This window comes from Leopardus geoffroyi, chromosome C2, assembly GCF_018350155.1.
Source record: "Leopardus geoffroyi isolate Oge1 chromosome C2, O.geoffroyi_Oge1_pat1.0, whole genome shotgun sequence".
Lineage (NCBI taxonomy): Eukaryota > Metazoa > Chordata > Mammalia > Carnivora > Felidae > Leopardus > Leopardus geoffroyi.
Window position 1 is genome coordinate 70,456,462 of NC_059333.1, and position 19,010 is coordinate 70,475,471.

Sequence of the window (19,010 nt, forward strand, 5' to 3'; positions counted from 1 at the left end):
GACTCCCCACCAGAGACATGAGCCATTCCAGAAAGCCTCCCACGACACCTGAGCAGTGAGGACATGACAAGAAACAATGTGTGAGATAAAGCAGACAGAGCACGGACAGCCCCTGCCCACTTAAGTGGGGTGAGCAAGCAGCTGGGTGCTGAGGGGCTGTGGGACATCAGGAAATCCTTATCCATGTGGCTTTTGGCCTCAGAAATTTGACAACTCCAAGGTCAAGTCCCAGCAAGTCAAAGCAGGGCAGCCTCCGGGCCTGGTGAAATGGCGGCGACCTCTCAAAGGCTTGCCCTCACTGGTTCCCTGGCTCCCTTGCTGGCCCCAGTTTGTCTGGCGGTTCTTCCACTGTCAAAGACAGCTTGAAGCAGCTACGGCAAAGATGTGGCCTGTGCTCTCATGTCCTCCTCCCCATCCATGGCACATCACACCATCTGATCACAGGAGCCTTGGCTTGGTCTCAGGATCCCCCTCAACACAGTACTCCAAGCAGGTTCTACCAACTAGGGGGACTGGCACAGAAGATACAACCATTTGCCATCTTGGTTTAAAGCTTTCAAGCCTCCTTTAGAAAGCATGACCCACACAGGTTTTCAAAAACTGGGTCAGTATGGTTACACTTTACCCTGATCCAAATGTCTCAGATCCTGTAATTGGGCCTCAACCTGTATGCATGGAGGTTCCCCACATCTTGTGGTCGGCCCTTAGTCTCTCCCAATGCCCTAGCAGGAACACGTTATTAAAATAACAAGGGTCATTTGGCCCTGTCCCAAGGATCAATAACCTACCAATCACCAGTAAAACTAAATGGGGAACTGGGGACATTATCCCGGTTAACAACACCCAGGGGGCCTTAAGCAAGGACTCTGCGGCAAAACACAGCTCCTTTATAATGCTACCCCCAACACCTTGGCAGAGTAAGTCGAATTTAATGATGCCTGTTTAATACCGTGCACACATAAAAATATTTTCATTGCACATAGGTAGGGATACTGAAAGGCAGGCGAAAGCACTTTGTAAGCTGTGACTTGCTACATGTGCAAGTTATTAATAGTACTACCTTTGTTAGAATGATTGATAGCTAAATGGACAGGAAGTTGTAAATGTGTCTATTTATACAGAATTTCAGCTCTACAGAATTCAACAGCTTTCCATCAGCAAAACAGTGCTTGTGTGGGCTGTGGGCCAAGACGTGGCCCCATGCCTCCCTTTATAAAATAGAATATCGGCGATTTAGGGGGAGGGGAGCCCTTAAAGCAGGCTGGGAAGGAGATGCCAGGGACAAGCGGGGGAGAACCAGTGGTTTGGAAGCCCAAAGAGACATGATCGGAAGCCCAAGCAAGCGCAAAAAGAGATCAGGAAGTGCAAATCCCAGGTGGCTACTGTGGATTTGCCACAATCTGGAAGGGTGAGGGCAGAATCCAGGGGGCATTGAGATGGCTGCAAGCAGGCAGCTCCCACAAGTGGTCTGGAAGTGTGGGAAGAGATGGGGAGGAAGGCAGACAGGATATTCTGAAGATGGGGTATATTTGTGCCTTCTTCTGACTGCAGACAAAGATTCAGAAGAGAAATGGTTTGGGAGGAAACGGAGAGATGGAGGGAATGGCACGCTCTAAAGAGAAGAGATTACAGCAGAGAAAGAGGCAGAGAGAAAGAGAGGGGACACGCTGAGGGGTGAGGACTGTGGCCAGAGTGCGATGTGCAAGTTTCCAGCTCCAGCCATGTTGAGAGAGGCTGAGAGGCTGCACGGAGCCAAGTTCACGTATGTCCTCCACCATTCACTATGTCACCATGGGCAAGTCCCTAAACCTGTCTGATGATCTGTTTCCTCATCTGTCAACGAGGACAATGCCCTCCTCATAGAAATGTTGTCAAGAAATACGGTGCTATTGCAGGTAAAGCCCTCACTCAGCATCTGGTGCGTGGGGGCGCCCAGGAAACGGGCTAGAATTGCTATGAACCGCCACTGGAGCTGAGCAACAAGGCGCTTGGAGACCGATGCGTTGGACAACTGTCTCAGGGAGATGCAGGGATGGTGGGGCCTGAGGGAGGGGGGGAGCATGAGGCGGGTCCCAAGGTCTTTGAGGAATGCAGGGATGGCCAGGATGTCAGTAAGGGGGGGAGGGAGGGGAGAAAAGTCAAGGTGCACAACTCAAAGGAGGGGAGGGTGTGGGAGTAGGTGGAAAGCAAACATCCAAGGGGGTCCTGAGGAGCTGGGAGAGTGCCGACCAGGAGGGGCCAGACTCCCAGGCTCCCCCAACTTCCCTCAGGGACCACCAGGAAAGAGAAGGGAGGGGGGGATTTCTGCACAGGCCCAGGGTGAAGAGCAGCCTGTTTACCACGGAACATGGGTGGTGGAGAATGGGGTGGGGACACAAGGAAACATTGGGAAAATGAGGCAGTGGTGTGTGGTGAACATGTGGCTTCCAGAATCACAGTGCCTGAGCTGGCCTCCTCAATCTGCCACTTACCAGCAGTTACTAACGTCTAACCCATCTGTATCTTGGTTTCTTCATTTTTTTTTTTTTAATGTTTATTTACTTTTGAGAGAGACAGACACACAATGCGAGTGGGTTAGGAGCAGAGAGAGAAGGGGTCACAGACTCCGAAGCAGGCTCCAGGCTCCCAGCTGTCAGCACAGAGCCTGACGCGGGGCTCCAACTCACGAGCTGTGAGATCATGACCTGAGCCGAAGTCGGACGCTCAACCGACTGAACCACCCAGGCACCCCAGTTTCTTCATTTTTAAATGGGGCTGATACGGGACACCTGGGCGGCTCAGTCGGTTAAGCATCCGACTTTGGCTCAAGTCATGATCTCGCAGTCTGTGAGTTCGAGCCCCGCATCAGGCTCTGTGCTGACAGCTCGGAGCCTGGAGCCTGGAGCCTGCTTCGGATTCTGTCTTTCCCTCTCTATGTCTCTCTGTCTCTCAAAAATGAATAAATGTTTTTTTTAAAAAATTTTTTTAAAAATTGTTTTTTTTAAATGGGGCTGATATAAATGCCCCCGTCATCGGTTTGCTGTAGGAGTTAATCACTTAACCTGAATAAAGCACTCACTCAGTGTTCGGCATATAGTAAGTGCTCCCTCACTGTTGAGGAAGCTCAGAGTAGATCTCGGAGGATCGGAAGAGAAGTACTTTCTGCGAGGTTGGGTCAAAAGCCGCCGGGGTTAAAATCTCCCATGAGGTTATGTATCCATGTCCAGCCCGAAGCGAGCACACCCAGGACCTGGTGCAGCTGTTCTGAGGCCTCCAGAGCCTCGGTGGGAAGGCTGATACCACAAAGGCGCCCGAGGCCCTGTGGGGACGCTCCCTGAGGCATGTCAGGCAGCACATAAGCCGTCCAGGAGGGAAGCCACCGCTCCCCCTCACCCCCAAGCTGGACTTGGACTCAGGGCCTGCAGAGGACCCAGATGGCCATGGGGTGACCTCGGAGGAGATGCCTGAAGGCGGTGGGGCAGGCCTGAGATGGGCAGAACCGAGAAGTGATTCTCTTCTCCCCATTCTCACCCAGCACAGGAGCAAGGGGTCACAACCAGGCAGACATCAGACCCTTAGGGCACAAGCCAACTCTCCACAGCTGGTCCCCAAATAGTTTCCATCCAGCTCCGGAACACATTGTGGCTTCCTTCAGCAGCGGCTTCAGGCCCCTTCAGGAGTCCCAAGTCTGGTCCTAGCTCCCAGAAGGCCCGGGAGGGGAGGGAGGACTAAGCCCAGTTCCTGAGACAGGAAGGGCGCTTCCCTCCTCTTTCTCACGGTCCTGCCTCCCTCCCTCCCTCTCTCCACAGTCAGTGTCCCTCCCTCACACAAGCAGTTCCTTTCCTCTCGCCTTCCTAGTTTCCTCTCCTCACAGACCCTGCACCCCTTCTCTCAGGGCTCTGCGTCTGCTCCCCAGTCTCCCCTCCTCTCAGAAGAGGCAGCCCTGTAAATAGGAAGTGGTGAAGAGGAAAGAAAAAGAAGGGGCGTGTTCTGAAAATCTCTGCTCATTCGGGTGGCTACTGTGTCACCAAAGTCGGGTCTTGAATTCTCCAACAACTGGCTTAAAAAGAGCAGGAGGCCAACTCAGAACATTACGTGCCTCCAGTCACCCCTGTCTGTGAGACTCGCGGCCCCGAGGGCTGCCAAGCCAGGGCACCAGGGCAACCGGGGTCAGAGGCCACCGTTCTGCCTCCTTTAACATCAGGGGGGGTGTCTGGAGTCCCCGTTCGGAGCCTGTGGACACACAGCAGAGGGCCCTTGGCACACGTCCTGGCACAAACACAAATCGAGGAGAACAAAACCAGACACGGGCCCACCTCTCTGTGGCCAAACACATATGCAGGCTTCCAAAGGGCATGGCCTCTCTGTGTGGGGCTCCTGGGCAGGAAGGGGAAATCCCTCATAGGAAGTACTCTTCCTGGTTCGCTGCTGACAAGCAGGTTAGCGTTACATAACAGGCCCTCGTGTCCTCACAGGCCCTGCTCCGCCTGTGCTGCCTGCTATCCTCAGGGTGTCTCTGAGCCTGGTCCCATGGGAATGTGCCCCTCCCGTATCTTATCTTTCCCTTCTGTACACTGACTTGGTTCTAGAAAAAGTAAAGAAAGGAGATTTGGGATCTTAGCCTGGCTCCAGGCACTTTAGCAACAACTAAATAAACCTCCAGGGGCAAGAGAGATGTCGTTCTTGACAAGTGTACCTTTGCTCCACAGGCTTTCTGAGGCTGTAAACACAGCATTCTCCTGCCAAGGACCGTCACTGACTGGAGAACTCGCTCTGCAAGGGTGGCTCCCCAACAAAGAAGCATAGCGCTGCCTCGCCCCACGCCAAGCCTGGACCTCAGCTCCCTCTGTCCTATCCTTGTCACTCTACTTGAAATGCCTCAGAAAAGCTCAGTTTGGGGACATCCTTTTTCAGCGGTGCTGCTGTGCAATCTCAGCTACCTACCTGCTATCTCGGGGCAGTGGTCCGGTTTTCTCGTCAATGAAAGAGGGATACTGCCTTGTCCCCCGTACAGGATTGGGAAAATTCTTTGTAATGTGCAATAGAGAATGTGTGGTGTACTGCCTCCAAGAGATTTTTAATTTCACTGGGACATCAAGCCACTTTTAAAATCTCTTCACCTAGAGAAACTTCATGGAATACTTACAACAGACTAGGCATTGTTCGAAGCCCTTTACATGGATTATTTCATTAGTCCCCCCGCCCCCTCCCCACCATGCCGATAACCCTGTACCACGGTACAAGCACCACCCTAATTTTCCCAGAGCTGGCAAATGAGGCACAGAGAGGCCAAACAAGGCCAAGTAATTTATCCAAAGCTGCACAACAAGCAGGTGTCAGGGCAAGGATCTAAACCACATTTGTTTGACTCTGGAGCCCATATTCCTAACCACTGCACACACTGCTTCTGCAGTATCATCCAGTCATGATTACGTGATAACAATTAAAATAGCATATGGGATATGGGGAGCCTGGGTGGCTCAGTAGTTTAAGCGTCCTACTTTGGCTCAGGTCATGATCTCATAGTTCGTGCGTTTGAGCTCCGTGTTGGGCTCTGTGCTGACAGCTCAGAGCCTGGAGCCTGAGCTTCGGATTCTGTGTCTCCCTCTCTCTCTGCCCCTTCCTGGCTCATGCTGTCTCTCTCTGTCTCTCGAAAACATTTTTTAAAAATTTTAAAAAATAACATATGGGATAAATGTTCAAAGAGCCCAGGATGTGGTACAGTTAAAAATGTGCAACACAGCCATCCACAAGACTCGCTCTTTTAACCACTGATCCTTCAAGCACTCTTGGCCTCTTCTGTAAAGCAAGGGTGGTAGATCAGGTGGGCTCTCCAGTTCCTCCACAACCATCATAACGCTGCTTAAGGTCAGGGCACAGAGAAATGTGGAGAGCCCGACGTGGGCTTCAGGCTCAGCTGTGGGTTTCAGAATAGTAGAGGAGAGAAGGCATTTGGGATGCAATAAAGCAGCACAAGCTCACACGTGACGATGAATAGGGTGGGCAGCTGGGAAGGGAAGTATTTGAAGAGGAGAGGTTTTGGGGAGCCTGGGTGGCTCAGTCGGTTGAGCGGCCGACTTCGGCTCAGGTCATGATCTCGTGGTCCGTGAGTTCGAGCCCCGCGTCGGGCTCTGTGATGACAGCTCAGAGCCTGGAGACTGTTTCAGATTCTGTGTCTCCCTCTCTCTGACCCTCCCCTGTTCATGCTCTGTCTCTCCCTGTCTCAAAAATAAATAAAATGTTAAGAAAAAATTTTTTAAAAAAATGAAGAGGAGAGGTTTTGGGGAGCCTGGGTGGCTCAGTCGGTTGAGCATCAAGACTTTAGCTCAGGTCATGATCTTGCTGTTCCCGAGTTTGAGCCCTCCGTTGGGCTCTGTGCTGATAGCTCAGAGCCTGGAGCCTATTTTGGGTTCTGTGTCTCCCTCTCTCCCTCTCTCTCTCTCTCTCTGCTCCTCCTCTGCTCATGTTCTGTCTCTCTCAAAAATAAATAAAGATTAAAAAAAAAAAAAGAAAAAAGGAGAGGTCTACTAGGATGGGAAGCGAGGGTGTAGAAATAGATACAGGCCTATTGCATGTACATATATATGAATGAATGGACAAGTAGACGGTAAAAGGGAGGGAAGGAAGGAGACTATGGAGGAAGGAGGCCTGAGCGTTAGACTGAGGAGTTTGAATTTATCCCTTAGGCCCTAAATGGCCTGACAATAGACTCCTATCACTTGAGGTAAGCCACAAGCCTCACCTGGATGCCGCAGCATCCTCCTGGCTGCCTTCCCATTCTACGGTCTGTCTCCCCCCCATGTCAGTTTCCACCTGGGCTCCACAGCATTTCTCTAAAATATAAACTACGTGATGATGCTCTTGCATAAAGCCCTTCCATGGCTTCTCATCACCTACAGCATAGCTTCTACGTCTCTACTTTGTGGTGCAACATCCCAGGCTACCCCGTGAGTCTCTTCAGCCGTTCCTGCTTTCCAAGGCACCCCAGGTTCTGGCCATCCCCACATACGTGCAGCCTCTATGAGGTGATGAACATCAGCATGTTTGGGTTTTGCAACAATCGCCTTGTGGTGTGGAGAACAGATAGACCAGGATGGTGGTCAAGGAGTTGAATTTCAAAGAAATAAGAGGTCAGTGGACAACCTGGTAGCATATGGGATGTAGGCGTTGAGGAGAAGGTGGGAAAAGGATGATTCCTAGGTTTTTGGCTTATGCAAACAGATCAAAGGAGAGATAAGAAGAGTCAGAAGAGAACCACGGCTGGGAGGAAGATCATGAGATCAGTTTGAGCCATCTTGAGACTGAGGTGCACTGAAGACACCCACTGGAGATGTCAAGAAGGCAAGTGGTGGAGGGAGCTCAGCAGCAGGTCTGAGCAATGGAAGGTGTGGGTGTGATGAGATTCCCAAGAGAGAGTGTTGGGAAGGGACATCCAGGCCATGCCTTGGACAAGTGGACAAGCCAGCATTGAGTGGGTTGCTAGAGGTGAAGGATCCCGCAAAGGAGACGCCAAAGGAGACGGCCAAAGGCTGAACGTGGAGAGAGAGAGGATTTCAAGGTAGGGGTGGTCAACAGTGTCAACTGTTCCAGAAAAGTCAAGAGCTAAAAAAAAGTCTATGAGATGTAGCAGCACAAGGCCATTAAGGATCTGGGAAGACCTATGGACTGAGGTTAAGGCTGACTGGGTGGAGACAAATGTCAGAAATATAGCTGTGAATACAGAGGAAAGAAGGGGACAGTGAATGGGTAGGAGGCTGAGGGTTTCTCTTTCTCTATTTTTTTCTAGAACGCAGAGACCTGAGCATGCTCAAAAGCTGATGGGAGGCTTAGTTAAGAGGAAAGCTTAAATATAAAATCAATTATCACACGGATATATCTATTTGTTTACTCGTTTGCTTCAACCCATTAGCAAACCCAAACAAAATCAAAGATGGCATTTTATTTTTCTTTGTCCAATGCCTAGAATCGTCAGGCCCACAGTGGATGCTCAGAACATGGGCTGGAGGCTGAGAATATCATCAGCACAAACCTGAAGCTCTGGAGGAAGATATCCAAAGCCGTAAATTAGAAAGGGAACAGAAGCATTATTGAGGCTTATGAACTTAAATAGGATTCCTGAGGTATTTCAAATTCTTAACACGTGCCCAAGAAATCCAGAGACTTAAAATACCATGAGGAAAAAATGGTTAAGAATTCTCTTTCCTTTGGCAGGTCAAGGCTATAGTCCAGCAGCACAAGCTTTGCACCCCACTATTGCTCTTGCGTATTGTTCAGATTTCTCCAGCCAAAAAATGTCCTTCAGACATGTGAACAATGATGCATCATCAGTCTCAAGGCCAACCGCTCCTGTCTTTGGCTTAGTGCTAATGAACCAGCCCTGACAAGGTCAACTGATGGTGCTTCCCAAAAGTCAATGCTCCAACAAGCCTCTCGCCCTTTGCCTTCATCTGCCGAACCATATGTTGCATTCATGTTGTATCTGAGCAGCAAAATATGATGACCACTAAACAAATAAGGTGATGTTGCTTTAAGCTAAGCTTCTCCAAACCTCAACATTCCTTTCGGAGATGACAGCACTGGCTAGAAAGCTAAGACTCCACTGTCAAAGGGAACAGTCCTCCCAAAGGATGCCTTTGCCTTTCTTGTCCTCACACCTGATTTCTCAATGCTGAGGCCCTGCTGCCGAGCCCCTCAAATTACTATTGCATTTCACATGAGGGCAGCAAAGAAAGGACTTGGTCTCTGGCCCAAGTCTATCGATCACAGGAGATTAAAGCAATGGACACAAGAGGGCAAAATCTGTGTTCTTTAAGGAACTCATCTTTCCAGTCTCAAAAAAATCTATAAACAGCTAAGTGAGATGAACCACAGTCCTCACAGGACCCTAAGGAATGCTGACTCAGAAAGAAAAACAGAGGGCCTGTGGCCAAAAGAAACCGAGGTTTCTCAGATCAACATCTTCAGTTTGGCTTAACCTGCCCAATCCACCTGGCAGGCACTTCTGGGGGAATGCCAACCACATCCGGAGAGATAGAAGTTCACTACCCTTGGTCACTGCAACAGGATGGGAGAGTTACTATTTTCAACCTGGAAAACCATCGTGTTGTTGTGGTTGGTTAACAGCTGCCATGTTCCACCCTCAGCTGGCCACTGTTCAGAGCTGGGTGCAGCACTCTTAATGGACAGAGCTGGTTTGGAATGTCACATGAGTGGGCCACGTTGAAGCTTGGCTGCCAGGAGCCCAGCTAAGCCACAAGATGGCAGGAAGCAGCTGCCCAGAGAAGAGAAGAGCGCTCCCCTAGAGTTAGGAAAGGTGGGCTTTTATTGGGTCAAGGCTTCAGGCCAACCATTGGTGGGGAGTGTGGCCAACGTGCCAATCTTCTCGGCCACAGCCTCCTCCACTTGGGTCAGGTGAGTAACAGCCACATCAATCGCCTGGTAGAGTAACAACAACTTAATGACATCACTCATGTCAAAAGCATTTTATAAATTAGAACAGGCCCACAAAGGTTCATTTAAGGAAAGTGGGTTTAGCATAACCAATAACAACAGCCAGACACCCACTGAATATGAAGAGGAACACTCTGCCTTCCATCAAATAATAGTCAGAAAAGGACAGCTACCTCAGCCTATCCCCTGGTCCACGTGTGTCCTTCAGCCTGGTCTGCTGTATCTGATATGTCCTTACGTAACCCAGACAAACACTCACTTAGGAAAACAGACACTAAATGTTTCCTAAAATTTTGACCGAAATAAAGAGCACTTATTAGGTAAGACTTGGAAAATGCAGGCTCAATGCTTGGGTGGTGGCAGAGAAAACTGGATTGGTAATTCAGAGATTTGGGAAGGGCCTCAAGCTAATCAAAATAAGTAAAATTTGGTAGAAATGAGGTAACTATTTACTTGCAAGGTTCTCCTGGTCTGAATCTATAACCAAGAATCCCAGCAAGCTTTAGTCCAGGTTCTGAGTCTGTTTCCCCAAATGTACACAGTCAAGCAGGTAGTAAAATGTCAACCCACTGTGTGTGACAGATGCTATTAGCAAAGGCACAAGACACAAATAATCCTACTATTAAGTGCTTGCTCATTATGAGCGCAAAATACTAACAAATGAGCCTCAGTTTGTTTCCAAGGAAACCACCTCAATATAGTGAAAAGGGCATTAAAATAGATGTTCCTTATATTATTACATTTGCCTATTACTAAAGACCAATGTTGTGTCAAATAACATACCAACATGGGAAGGATATTCCTTTAGCTTAGGAATGGTGGGGTCACCTGATCAAGACATGGTGGTTGTGGGCTGGAGTGATCGGAGGTCCCCTCTTCTGGGTCCCAGGGTGACCGGCAGGTGTCCCAGACAGGGGAAGCCAAAGGTGCAACAGGTCAGACTCACTCAGAGCAGCTTCCAGACGCCAGGGAGTATTAGAATCTGGGTGGGGCTCTTAGGTCAGTTTTCATAGAGTCATGGACGCTCATCCCAAAGGAAACCAGGGCTACTCCTTCCAATTCCACCCCACCCCACCAGAGGCACTGAGCAGCAGAGGCCTATAATCAGTATGTCACAGTTTCCAAGTCGAGATCAAACTCAAAGCCAGGGCTCAACATTGAAGAAATGAAACCAATACTGGAGATCGTATAGTTCTCAATTTAACTAAGAATGGAAAATTGCCTAATGTGTTATCCTATAATATCAAAAAACTAATGCCACCCAAACCTATACATGACTAAGATCTTATCTTGGGCATTCTCATGGCCTTTCTAGGCTTTTCCTTTGCTTTTTAAGTTTCATGATCTCTTTCACAAGCCAAGTGTCATGCCCTTAAGGATCAGTCCTGAAGTTCAAAGGCATGTATGGGTTCTTCACCACAGGGGCTATGCTTGCACATTTCCCTTTCTAACTAGCAAGAGAAGGGCAGTGAGGTAAGATCCAATGCTTAGGATGGTCCATTTTTCAGAATCACTGGTGGACTGATGCTTAAGATCTTTGCAGAAACAGGATCTGAGCAGGGAGCAAGGGCAGCAAGAAAACTCCACCCAGAGCTGAGCTCAGAGCATGGAACAAGGCAGGTTCTCAACCCAGTCTCCCAATACTCTCTCCCTTTGTCTTTCAAGATCTCATAAAGTCGGATGGTCAAGGTAGAAGTGCGAATGACTCATATCCTCATTCCTCAGTCTCAGAAAGTTTCTGAGAAGTGGAAAAGTCTAGGGGCAACAAACATTTAGATATTAATTCAAGACTGCAAGCAGCCCCAGCTGTGACCCTGGCTCAAAGCACAGCCCTGGCAGGTGAACAGTGCTCAGTGAGCTCTTACTGCAGGAGACGGAATCAGCCACTCACCTAAAACAAGACGACCCTCAGGCAGAGATCACGGTTTCTGCATCTGCAGCTGCACTAACATCGGGTACTTGCTACACTCTGGTTTTCCCAAAGAACTCTCTCCAATCACAAGCTGCAAGAAGCTGGCTGACCCTGGGGAGAGCAGCTCAGTGCACCTGGTTCATGCACTGTTTCGTGATAGGACTAGGCCCTAAATGTGGGTCCCTTTGTGTCTTTCAAGTGAACTTGGGCAGTATCTGGATACAGATGGAATTCTTACTAAATTCTTGATCATGAAATGAACTTCTGAAACCGACCTGTTCTGATGCTATGAATGTCTCTGATGCTTGTCTCTATGCAAGAAGGCGTGCCTCCAAGAAGGGGTGCACGGGGGAGGCTAGGTAGTGACATTTACTCAAACCCCCAATGCGAGGCAGTGTTCAAGGAGATTTACGGACATTGTTCTATTTGATGCTCACAACCCTCTGGGGTATTTGACAGATAAGAAAACCTGTCAAAAGCTGTTGGTTACCAGAAGTAGGGGGGTGGGGAGATGGGGGAAATAGGCGATGGGGATTAAGGAGGGCACTTGTTGTGATGAGCACCGGATGATGTTTAGAATTGTTGAATTGCTGTATTGTACACCTGAAACTAATATTACACTGTAATTAGATGGTAACATCTAATTGGAGTTTAAGTAAAAACTTACAAAAAAAAAAAAAAAAGAAAGAAAGAAAAAGAAAGAAAGAAAATCTGTCAGGGAGGGTAAGTGAAGAGTCCAAGGTCACAGAAGTAGAAAGGGGCAGGGCCGGGTTTAGAATCCAGATTTGAACATGGACCGGTAAATGGAAGTGTCTTTACTAATTAGGGGTATGTCATTCCTTATGATCATAATTATTGAAGAATCCTGTAACAAATTCTGCTCTTAGAGCCACCATATTCTGAGTGTTCCACAATGGAATAGGACCCTCTTAACTTCTGCTGTCATGTGCATAATTAGGATTTATGTAATAGCAAATAAGGGAAACTGCTATGCAGGACATTCCTGTGGGGGACAAGAGGCCCTTTCTCTAGAAAATGTATATATTTTGCATTTTTATATTTGCAAGTAGTACCCACATAACCATCAACAAACTAAGAAGAGATTAATATACATGCAAAAACCTGAAGAATTTTCTAGGCTCTCTCACCTGAGGCTCTATAGGGGTAGCAATCCCACCAAGAGGCCCCTTTCTTGGAAAATTCAAGATGTCAAATCATGGTTCATTCAAAAGGTACTTTTTGAGGCCTCTGTTGTGCAGCCACATTCAATTTGGTTTTATAACAAGCCATTTATGATTTATGCAAATTGCAATGCAGTGGCAGAAAGTACCGTGACCACAGACCCAGGAACGGCACTGGGATACTTACCATGAGTGTGAAAATTACATTTCTGAAGAAAACAGCATAAATACGGTGAGAAATATTGTTATGAACATAGCTGGATAATTGTTGCCAAAGGAGGTGTTTCATTTGGCAAGAATCAAGAAGTCTAGAACCAGGCCTTAATGTCAGAGGTGTTTTTAACTGGAGAGGTTTCACACAGCCTTGTGAAGCCTTCTGGAAGCCATCAGCCCAGCCCCAACCCCAGCGTTTAGATGCTGGCTCTGACCACTAAAATGATGCCACCATTGTCACTCTCCCATTTTTTTTATGTTTGAGAGAGAACCGCAGATGTCCCTTAATCTCTAACTGCCTGCCACACGTTAAAGAATTTTTATATCTATATAAAAATCTGTATGGAAAAGAAAAACATAAATATATGTATATATGTATGTATAACCTGGCCAAAAAGCCTATTAGAGGAAGTAAAATATTTGAGACCTTACTTAGAGGTACTTTTGGGATCTCACAGTCAGAAGACCTAAAGGGCTCTGTTCAAAATTCCCTATCCTATTTAAATTTTCTCAATATATGAAACCCAAGAAGTAGGCTGACCATTAATTAGCAAGCTATTCACTGCACCCCAGGGCAGTCATCCAAGGCACAGAGAGTGCTGAAATCTTCCATGTGGAGACTGATTTCAGCAGTTTACCACAAAGAAGTAACTCAAGTCCCAGGACATGCACTGTTTGGGTATAGAAACCAACAAAGAACAACAAAGTTTGAGCAATAATCTTTTACTACATTAAAAACAACTAAACAGGGGCGCCTGAGTGGCTCAGTCGGTTAAGCATCTGACTTCAGCTCAGGTCATGATCTCGTGGTTTGTGAGTTCAAGCCCCGCATCGGGCTCTGTGTTGACAGCTTGGAGCCTGATGCCTGCTTGGGATTCTAGGTCTCTCTTTCTGCTCCTCCCCTGCTCATGCTTTGTCTGTCTGTCTGTCTCTCTCTCAAAAATAAATAAACATTAAAAAAAAAAAAAAACACAAAAGCAAAACTAAACAGACCACGTCCTACTTCTTATGTTCCACTGGGGGAGGGACTCTGAAGGGTCAACACTTTACGAGACTCAGAAGAATAGAAACCTCACAGTGGCTCCATAAAGCTCCCTTTGCACACACAGGGACCGTCTGTGGACAGAACCATTCCCTAGGTTATGTTGCCTCTAGAAACCAGAGAGAAACACAACACGCACATATGGCATTCCCATGACAATGGTCCCAAAAGTCACCGCTTCCAAACCTTAGTCTGATTTGCTTCACTACCAACTTTTATGCTGAATGACACATTACAAACTTGTACTGTCTTGCATTCCCCCCTCGGTCCTCTCTGGGGGTAGGGCAGACAACGAGACAAGGATAGACAAAAAGGCCAGAGAGAAGTGGAAGGAGCTTCTCTAGGATGTCCCCACCAAGCCTGGTCCTGGCTCCCTGCCTGAGCCCCCCCCACCGTCTGAAGACAGACCACAACCACACGGCCCCTTGCGGGCAGGCTGCAGGGAAAGGGGCGGGAAGGACTGTGGGAGAACGCTGAAGTCAGCTGCTCATGAGCCTCTGAGTCAGCACCTTCAAGACCAGAGTGGCTGCTGGGAAACAGACTTCTCTCCCACAAAAACCCCAAATATAACAGCAGTCTAAGAGCTTGAAACCAATGGACACAGTTCCAGGCGCGAGTTCCAAGCTGATCATGGGTGCCAAGGAACTGGGGAACGGAACCCATCACCCACCCAGTCATGGCTGCCTTCCCGAGACAGCAGCAGTGTTCGAGAGACAAGGAAAGACGAGTGGGGTGCTACATGGATGTGCAGGAGTGAGTCCTGCCTGGAGCTGGGCTCAGTTTTAAGTCCTTACCAAATAACCAAACACAACAATGACCTCATTCCAGAAACTGTTTTCCCCAGGAAGACTTGGATGGCTTCACGTTTCAACTTAGTTGTTGCTTTTAAAGTGAACGGGTATAGAGGGTAATTGGGGATGCAATGGAAAGAGACTCAAAATGTTCTAATCAATGAGGTATGAAAGTCATGCAACTTTAAGTACGTCTCAGGATGTATTACCCGAGAAAAGCACAACACAAAATTGTACACAGACACACACATACTAACTTAGAAAAAAAGTTTAGAAGGAAAGATACTGACTGACCTCTCCAAGTATAAGTGAAGGAATTATAAACAATTTATTTAATTTTTTTCTACTCTTCTAAACCTAAGAATTCTCCAGCTATCTGACCAAGCACACAGTTTCACAAAGGATGTACGTTAACCAGTACGGGAGGAAGGAGTTCCTTGTCTGGGTCACCAGATGTTCCAAATTAATCCCAGTGACCAAGACGGATTCAGATAGCAAGGACAGCCAGCACATCTATCGACAGAATTATTTTTCACATTCTCTTTAATGAATGTGTATGGCTTTTCCAACGGGGGTGGAAAACATCCTAAGAAGTTAGTGGCCTGAGACATCATGCATGTGGGAGCCTTGAGAGCTTCAAGAATCTGCCTCTTCTCTACCCAGGGAGAGTCTCTCAATACTGTAGGATTGTATGGGGTGAAGGGAGGCAGAGAGAAACAGCACCCGGGCAGAATTCTGAAATGCAAGCTTAACTCAGAACTGTGCATTCCGGTGGTTGGACAAAACAGCTGCGTACTCTCTCAACTACATAATACTCCTGCTTCCAAAATGACAAGATTTCCATGCTGAGGCCACTCACACCTCACCCACACCCACCCTGCACACCCAGACTCTGCACTGTATGCAAAGAAATGTTAACATCTGTCGGGGGGTGGGGGGAGAGGAGGCATCTACTGCATGCTGGGCCCCTCTCCTAACTAGCACCAGGCCAGGTCCTTCCTCTATGTCTTCTCCTTCAAAGTTCAAAATAATGTAGAAACAAGGGGTTGTGAGCTATTTTAAGACAGGAAACCAGAAGTACAAGACAACCCATCAGTAGGCTGAGAAACTACGGGGATGGAATTGGCACGTGTCATCTGGCTTAGAAGCCCTTGCTCCTAGGCAATGTGGACACAAGCAGCCTTCTGCGTAAAGACATATCAGGGGATTGTTTCTGGCTCCTGAAGGAGGGACAGTTTCATGAGAATGGTTGTGAAAGTTTGAAAAAAGAAAAAATGCTGCTAAAAGCCAGTTACGGACACTGCCAGGCTCCTTGGGGCTTTTATGGTGCTGCTAAAGGGAAGCAAGGTCCATTCTGCCATGCCGGCACTCCTTAGGCAAAGCCTGGTGATTCACAGGGGGAGGCCGGCCCCTTCTGCACATTGGGCAGCGGCTGCAGCGACCAGAGGTGGTGGCACTGACTCATAAAGCAGCCAGTGGTCACTGAGCCCTCCTTTTGTTCCAGGCTGTGCACTGGGTGCTTTATTCACATTCTCTCTCGTTTGCAAGAGCTCTATGCCCAGAGTGACACAAGCAGCAGGTGGTGTTATTGGATTCAGACCCAGGACAGCCTGATCCTAAGCACTTTTCCTGCTAACACAGATAGAACCATGTCGTGAATCCCAGACCCTCATCTCTTTGACAGAGGAAGAGTGGATCCCTGCTGCACGATCAGCACATCAAATCCTAATCCTGTTCACAACTTGAATTGCTCCAGAAGGTACAGGGCATGTGAGAAATGTCCTAGAGAAATGTCACGGGTGGAAGAATTAGGATTTGATGTGTTGACCGTGCAGCAGGGATCCAAATCAAATCCCAGGAGGCCTCACCTGCTAACCCATGTCCAGGCCACCCTCAGCACCTGCTCCTTCCACAGAGGGATGGTCATTCTTCCACAGTGACAGGTCATTTATATGCTCTGGTTTGCTTCCTATGTTTCTGCTTTCTCTGCCCTACTATACTCAAAGTTCCTTTCAAATCAGTACTTCCCAACTGTAAGACCATTTGCAAGGAGGAATCACAGAAACAACAGAATACACTGCAGAAGAAACTAAGATCCTGCCTAAAATTGTTCCACTTACTGTATTTGCAGGCAGCATGGTTTTGGATGGAGTGACCCCTCTGAGACATGATTCTACAGTATCTCATAAGAATGCAACTTCCAGAATGGGAGCTGCCAATTGTAATTTCACTGGAATCCATGGAAAGTCTTATTCTTAGATTGAAAACTTCAAGCACTCAAACAGGAGACAACAAACACTTGGCTTGGCCATAGTTCATTTAAAAAATTAAAAACCTTCAACTTTTGGTAGTAATGTTAAAAAGCACCTCAACAGTATCATGTGATTGTTTAACAGAAAATAAAAAGTGGACATATTGTTAGGATATGCTAATGGAAGTGGAATGTCCAGATCACAGAAATGTTCAGCTGAACTCTGGGCCGAGCCCTCGTTATCCAAAATGACAACACGCTCGATGCTGAGAAGTGCACTTAACAAACTGCTAGAGTCCTCAGAGGAGGAAGAGCCTTGGTGTCTTTGTGGTAAGAAAAGAGCACAGAGAAATGTAAAGAAATCTTCAGATGTTTGACAGGCTGACATATGGAAGAGGGGGTCTAGAACATGAACCGGTGAGTAGAAATTACTGAGAAACAATGTTCTGTTCAATCAAAAGAAACTTGCAAACTGTGTCTGTGGGAGGCAGAATGACGGCCCCCAAAGATGCCCACGGCCCAATCCCAGAACCCGTGTCTGTGTTACCTTAAGTTGTAAAGGGACTTTGCAAGTTTGATGAAGTCAAGGATCTTAAGATGGGGAGACTCCAGGATTAGCCTTGTAATCACAAGGCTTCTTATAAGAGGGAGGCAGGAATGTCAGAGAAAGAGATGCGACAACAAAGCAGAGGTCAGACTCAGAGAAAGATCTGGGTGCCACACTGCTGGTTTTGAAAGTGGAGGAAGGGGCTACAAGCTAAGGAATGCAGACAGCTTCTAGAAGCTGGAACAGGGTGGGGAACCACAACGGAACCAATTCTCCCCTGGAGCTGCTAAAAGGAATGCAGCCCCACGGACACCTGAATTTTAGCTAACTAGTATCCACTGTGGACTTCGGACTTTCAGAACAGTAACAGAATGCATGTGTGTTGTTTTAAGCCACTAAGTCTGTAGAAATTTGTCAGAGCAGCAACAGGCGATGAATGCCATGTCTAACAAGGGAATAACCACTACCGGCCCCAGTGAGCTCCCTGTCTCAGAAGGCAATCCAGAAGAGACTGAACACCTACCCATCAGGAATGCTGTGCAAGAAGTCCTGGATGACTCACAGCACACACTGTGACCCTGAGAGTCCACATGCACCTGGCTGGTCCTTCTCCTGCCATTGTGTTCAACACACTGGTCTCCACCCCAGCCTGGTGGCAGGCAAGGCTTGCCCTAGCCTTCTCCCAGGAGGACAGCAGCAGTTAGTAAAAGGCACACTTTGGGTGGGGGATGTCCCAGTGGTGCCCGGGCCTGGCTCAGCACTACAGTGCTTGCGGGGTGCCTACCTGAGCAGAGGACCCCTCTGTTTCTGGCACAGGAAAAGTTGTCACACTGGCAGAAAGCCCCGTAGATCTTGCCGAACTCGCTCTCGAAGCAGGAGCACTGGTTGCAGCTGCACTCCCCACGCCCGCTGCACAGGGGCTTGCCCTCTGCTTCCCGGCACAGGTTCTGGTATCCACTCTGGCTCTCCCCTTCCTGGCACTCACACCTGGTGCCCAGGTAGCTGGGGTTGCAGTCGCACAGGCCACAGACATAAGTCCCGTTCCCACTGCATCTGGCGCTGTCGGGCTCCAGCCCTGTGCTGCAGCCGCACCTGCAGCTGTAGGTGACCCCCACCTCCAGGCTGTCCCGGAACCCCACTGGCCGCAGCGTGAACGTGTGCTCCGCGTGCTTGCCTGGACAGCTCCGGGCCTCCGCCGACACCTCGAAGGACGCCTGGGCAGAAAAAAGAGAGGGGACGTGGCATGGCTAGTCAAGAGCTCTGGGGTATCTGTACCAGCCTCCTAACCCCCCCGGGGACCCAGGAAACTTCCCCCCACCCCTGTCCCGAGGTCCCTGATGCAGAGCTGCCACTGAGCCCCAAGGAGGAAGAGGCCCCAGGCCACCAAGCGCCCTCACTGTACCGAGGATGAGAACACTCAGGCGCGCCCATGTTCGACAGGCACGTTATCTTTTATTTATTTATTTATTTATTTTTTAATTTTTTTTTTCAACGTTTATTTATTTTTGGGACAGAGAGAGACAGAGCATGAACGGGGGAGGGGCAGAGAGAGAGAGGGAGACACAGAATCGGAAACAGGCTCCAGGCTCTGAGCCATCAGCCCAGAGCCCGACGCGGGGCTCGAACTCACGGACCGCGAGATCG

At 48.5% G+C, this 19,010-nt stretch overlaps 1 protein-coding gene across 3 annotated transcripts in view; it reads right to left on the minus strand.

Annotated features, from left to right (window-relative positions):
- Window positions 1-19,010, minus strand: part of ITGB5 (integrin subunit beta 5) — a 121,852-nt gene that overhangs the window by 14,540 nt on the left and 88,302 nt on the right. For all 3 annotated transcript variants that reach the window (XM_045502350.1, XM_045502348.1, XM_045502349.1), the window contains one exon: window positions 18,151-18,580. In XM_045502350.1, the coding sequence (XP_045358306.1) occupies window positions 18,151-18,580 (430 nt within the window). The remainder of the gene's footprint in view (window positions 1-18,150; window positions 18,581-19,010) is intronic.